This window comes from Castanea sativa, chromosome 3 (assembly GCF_040712315.1).
Source record: "Castanea sativa cultivar Marrone di Chiusa Pesio chromosome 3, ASM4071231v1".
Classification (NCBI taxonomy): Eukaryota; Viridiplantae; Streptophyta; class Magnoliopsida; order Fagales; family Fagaceae; genus Castanea; species Castanea sativa.
Genome location: NC_134015.1, coordinates 46,767,665 through 46,772,799, shown reverse-complemented (window position 1 = coordinate 46,772,799; position 5,135 = coordinate 46,767,665). Strand labels below are relative to the sequence as shown.

General features: G+C 35.0%; 1 protein-coding gene across 1 annotated transcript; it reads left to right on the top strand.

The window, feature by feature from the left end:
• Positions 1-229: 229 nt before the first annotated feature.
• Positions 230-950, top strand: LOC142626662 (uncharacterized). Its single transcript, XM_075800372.1, has one exon. It carries the CDS (start codon positions 295-297, stop codon positions 793-795), a length of 501 nt encoding a protein of 166 aa, XP_075656487.1. The 5' UTR covers positions 230-294; the 3' UTR covers positions 796-950.
• The last annotated feature ends 4,185 nt before the right edge of the window (positions 951-5,135 follow it).

Genomic DNA, 5,135 nt, shown 5'->3' with positions numbered 1-5,135 from the left:
CCCCCTCTTGTCCTCTCAATTTTTGTAAAAAATAAAAAAGTTCAGGTGGTTTTTAGCTAAACACTTCGCTGTTAAAAATAATAATAATAGTATTTTCTCACAACAAAGAAAAGAAATTAAAGAAGTTAACCAAAAAAAGAAACTTCTCCAACGGCCTTCTGAAATTTGTATAAATCACTTCTCCTCCATATCAAAAAGCCCTATTTCTTAGAACTTTGGTATCAGAGAGAGAGAGAGAGAGAAAGAGCGAGAGAGGAAGTTGTAGACTTGCGGTTATTAAAGCCAACAAAAGCCATGGCTTTCAGGCACTACAACTTTTTCTCACTAGTCTTTTTAGCAACCACCACCATCCTCCTTGCTGGCCACTCTCATGGCAGTGCCGTCGAGTTGGACCCAAATGGCCTATGCCAAAATGCTGATAACAAGCAATTCTGCCGAGAAATTGTGTATAACCTGACTGACCCTCATGATGCTTTGGTTTCATCCATTCACAAATTGGTATACGCGAGCAAAAATGCAAAGAAGTTGGCTCTTAAGCAAGGAAGTTCAGAGGAAATTGATGTCTGCATAGAGAACTTTGAGGAATCCATTGACAACCTCAAATCAGGCTTGAAAGGCCTCGAGGACCATGACCTGCCTACCCTGAATATCAACCTCTCGGCCGCCCTGACCAACTATGTGACTTGCGACGACGCGTTCTCGGAATTTGGCAAGACCAATCCCTTGGCCAAAACTGATGCGCTCTTGGAGGAAATGGCTAGCAATTGTTTGTATCTATTAACTTTAATTCATTGAAGAAGAGTTTGTAGAACTTTAATTGATATATTTTTTTTTATGGGAGGCCATGCATGTTAATTTGTAGTCTTCGTGGCTGGTATAGCTCTTTCTTGTGCCATTGTAATACATGAAAAAATCTTTTATTCTTAAGAACTTATTTTGAAAAAAAAAAATTATCTTGACATTTATCCCTATAGAATTATGTAGTACTAGTTTAGAATCTTTAGATTAGCTTTTCAAAAGAGTTCTTGCTACTATCTTCTTCATTATTTATTTTTTTTTTTTTAGAAGGGTGTTTTCTTCATTAATATTATTCATTTTCATCATTCTCGATAAGAAACTTAATTATACAAAATTTAATAAAAATAGAACTTGAATATATCGTCATAAAAAAAACGCAATTACTTGAATATGTGAATTTTACAATTTCTTTCTAATAACAAAATGAAAAATTAAAACTTGAGTGATAAGAGATGAAATGAGAAATTAAAAATCTCAAGATAAGAGTTATAAAGTGAGAGAAAGTCAAATTATGATAGAATAGAAGAGAAAAATGGAGAAATAGTATCTCTCTTAGTCAATTTGTTAGGAAAATGAAATTAAGGATTATTTATAAAGGAGGAGTAATGATTGAGAGTTTTTTTTTTTTTTTTGAATGGATTTTTTGTTATTAATATTGTTTATTTGATGCTGTTTGTACTACTCTTGTTATTATTTGAGTTGTTTTTGCCATTGTTTGGACAAATTTTTGTTGTTGTTGTTGTTCAAAAATAGTTGATGCTTAATTTAAAAACTGCAGAAAATAGTTAACTCGTGTTAATAATCACGTTGATGTTGAGGGATTGAGATCGGGTGAAATTGCGCCATGCAGTTAACTCCATTCTTTCACAAAATATTTTACATTTTTGAGTTTTTAACTTTAACTTTAACCTTAACTTTTTACTTCATTTTAATATTTTTTAATAGTTGATATTGAAAGTTGATTTTTTCAACTATAGTCTCTATTGTTCATTGTAATTGCATTAAGTACAATACCCTAAATATTGGGCTTGATCCCAATCCAATTATGAGTAACTATTTGTCCTAATATATGTAGAGCTTGTCACTTCAAATTGTACCTTAATGAAGCTTTCAAAAACAATATACACACAAGTTTTGCTATAAGGATAATGATTAGTGCACAGGCAATGTGTAACAAACATTGCCTTGCTATAATTAAGGTAAACCTCACAAACCAATGCATCCTATCCTCTCAATTCGTAAAACATAAAAAAGTTAAGGTGGTATCTGGTCAAACACTTGAGGCAGGAAAAAAAAAAAATTGTCCATAACAAAATTCTACCAAAAAAAGACTTCTGTAACGGTCTAATCCGAAAATTATATAAATCATTTTTTCAATTCTCAACTCTATCAAAATCGCTCTTTCTATGAACCCCGGTTGAAAAAAGAGAGCCTTGCGGTTATTAGAACAAACAAAGACCATGGCTTTCGAGCACCATACCTCTTTTTTCACTGATCTTTCTACTGGTCACACTTATGGCCATGGCCTCACAATTGGCCGAGCCAAGAAATGTTTTTAGGGGGTCAAGGTAAACACAATAAATTTCTTATGTATAAAAAAAATCTTTATTTCACAAATTAATTATAACTTTAAATAGTTGTACCCTACACTCTTTCGTAGAACTAAAAAACACTTATAATTGATTTTGAACTAAATTGCTGCAAATAACATGAGAGGTCACTTTTGCATCAATTATTGCAAAATATGACAATTTGAATATTAAATTTTATAATCTCAATACCTCAAATTGATAGAATAAACAAGTTTATAATGATAATTTAATTTAATTATCCAAGCCACTAATATCAATTAACAAATTACTATTATCAAATTACAATAGATTAACTTTAAGTACTAAACTACTCAGCCATACTAAGGACCTACGGCTATAATACTCTATTCTAGTCATAGACTCATAATTACTTTAGTTTCTTTTTCTATTTTGGTTTGTTTTGACTCAAATAATTGTTTAGTTGGAAACTACAAAAATAAGACTACTCTACTGCTCTAGTGATTCTACTTAGGGGTGATGTGTAGCCAATCTACCAACACGCTAAAACCGACCCGACCCAACCCAATCTACAATTAGGTTGGTTTTTAAGGATGGGTTATGAAAAAAAATTTAATAGTGGATTAGTTTGGGTTTGGGTCATAACAATCACAACCCGTCTAACCCAAACTAACCCATCTATATATTTAAATTTTAAATTATATATATTTAAAACTATGTTATATAGTTAATAATTTTTTGTAAAACTTTTTCCCCTTTTCAGCTCTTCCTATATAAAATTCAATTACCTCGCAAACCCTAACAATCTTATTTCTCTCTCTACCGCCTCCCACACCCACTCTCTCACTCCACTCTTATTAGTTTATAACTAAGTTGGGATACTAAATCGTGTATATTTTGTTTATCAACTCAATTGGATATATTTTGTTTATAATTGAGTTGGAATACTAGTTCATGTATATTTTGTTTATCAACTCAGATAGCAAGTGAGATATATTTTTTTTGCTCAATTTAATAATAATAGTTGTGTGTACCCAAATTCCACTTAATGGATTAGGCCTAGAATTGGGTTCACAACTTATTTATATGGTGGGCTTAGAGTTTCCTACCGAGGGTAGTTCTCTACCAAGTATCTTGCACCTCTCAACTCTCACGAACTTCCCACTTCCTCTCTTTGAGTTCCTCTCTTTGGACAATACGCTCTCTCTCTCTCTCTCTCTCTCTCTCTCTCTCCCCTCCAGCATCAACAACCCCTTCTCTTTACTCCTTCATCCTATTTATAGCTTGAGATTGGTGGGGTGCCCATGATTAGTTTTTGGTCTCACTCATGTGGGTGGGGTCTAATTTGATTATTTCTGATAAGGAATATACTCCATTGGAAACAGTGGTAATGGCGTTAGAACTGATTCCTGCCTCCAAAAGATTGCTCGACAACGATACTTCCCAAGGCAATACCGAGTTGCTGGCCACTCCAAGCATGCTCATTCCCAATCAGGTCATAATTAACTGGTGTGGGCTTGTCTATCATGCACCTGAAACGAAATGGGCTTATTATGAGGTTTGGGCCCAGTTGTGGCCCTAGATTATGTTTGGGCCCTAAGATCATACCTCGTACAATAGCCCCCCTTGATTCATGTCCGGCTACTGGGAACTAATCAAGGATAATCCAACAGTTGCTGGAGGTTCCACGGGAAGCTCAACCATCAGCCATTAAATGAACAAGATGGTTATTAATGCTTTCTCAAAAGGAGCATTATGTTAGGCTGTCAAGTCTAATCGTAATTATGATCTGATAGTTCGTGAACCGAGGCCACGCATGTGGGAGTTATGAAAAAGGATTTAAAAAGGTTCTCCTGCTTCCTTTTTCATTAAATGCTTTCACCTTATAAATAGTTCATTCTGACTCTTCATACTACTCTTTGCATCCTCTACCGAGCATACTCTTTCGGTGCATAGATTCTCCAATCAATATCACCAATTCCTAGAGCCCACAGTAAGTTTCTTCATTCTTTCCTTCTCTTTGTCAATTTTTTCTTTTTTCCTCACTCTAGGATTTGGAATGGGTTACTCACATCTTCTTTCCACCGAAGCGGTCTTAGCCAATTTTAGAGTAGTCTTTGATATTCCTGGGGATGTGGATGTAGCTTACTGTCATGAGGGTGACATCGCTCTTCAACGACGCTCTGGTTCTAATGTAGTGTTTTTTCCTTTGATGGCCATTTTAGACGGAGGGGTTAGATTTCTCGTGGACCCTCTCATAATTAGTACCCTTAGGTTTTACGGTTTATGCCCCAACCAACTTCCCCCTAATTTTTACCGAGTTTTAAGTTGCGCCAGTAGATTAAACAGGATATACGTGCTACAACTAAACCATTATGATATAAACTTTATGTATAGCTTATGCGGTAATATTAGGTCTGACTACTACCTAAAAGCTAGGGATGTACGAGTACGGCTCATATCGTGCCTTCCCAATTCTAACAAAAATTCAATGGGAGAGCATGTTTGGGTGAGCAGCAATTGGCTTGCCAATGAGCTAACTTGGCCAATTTTGCCACGTGATGTTGGTCGGTACTGAGCACTTTTAACTACTTTCAATTTAGTATTTTACCCGTGCTTGTTTTGTTAAAACAGTCATTAACTAGTTTTCATATTATTTGGGTGCAAAAAGCTAAAGGTTTAAGCCAGACATCAGAGTTGTGCACGTGAGAGATTTAAATTTTGTGCTCCGGTTAGAGATATTTGTGAATTCTGACGGGCAGCTCCGGGCACCCCATCTTATACTTG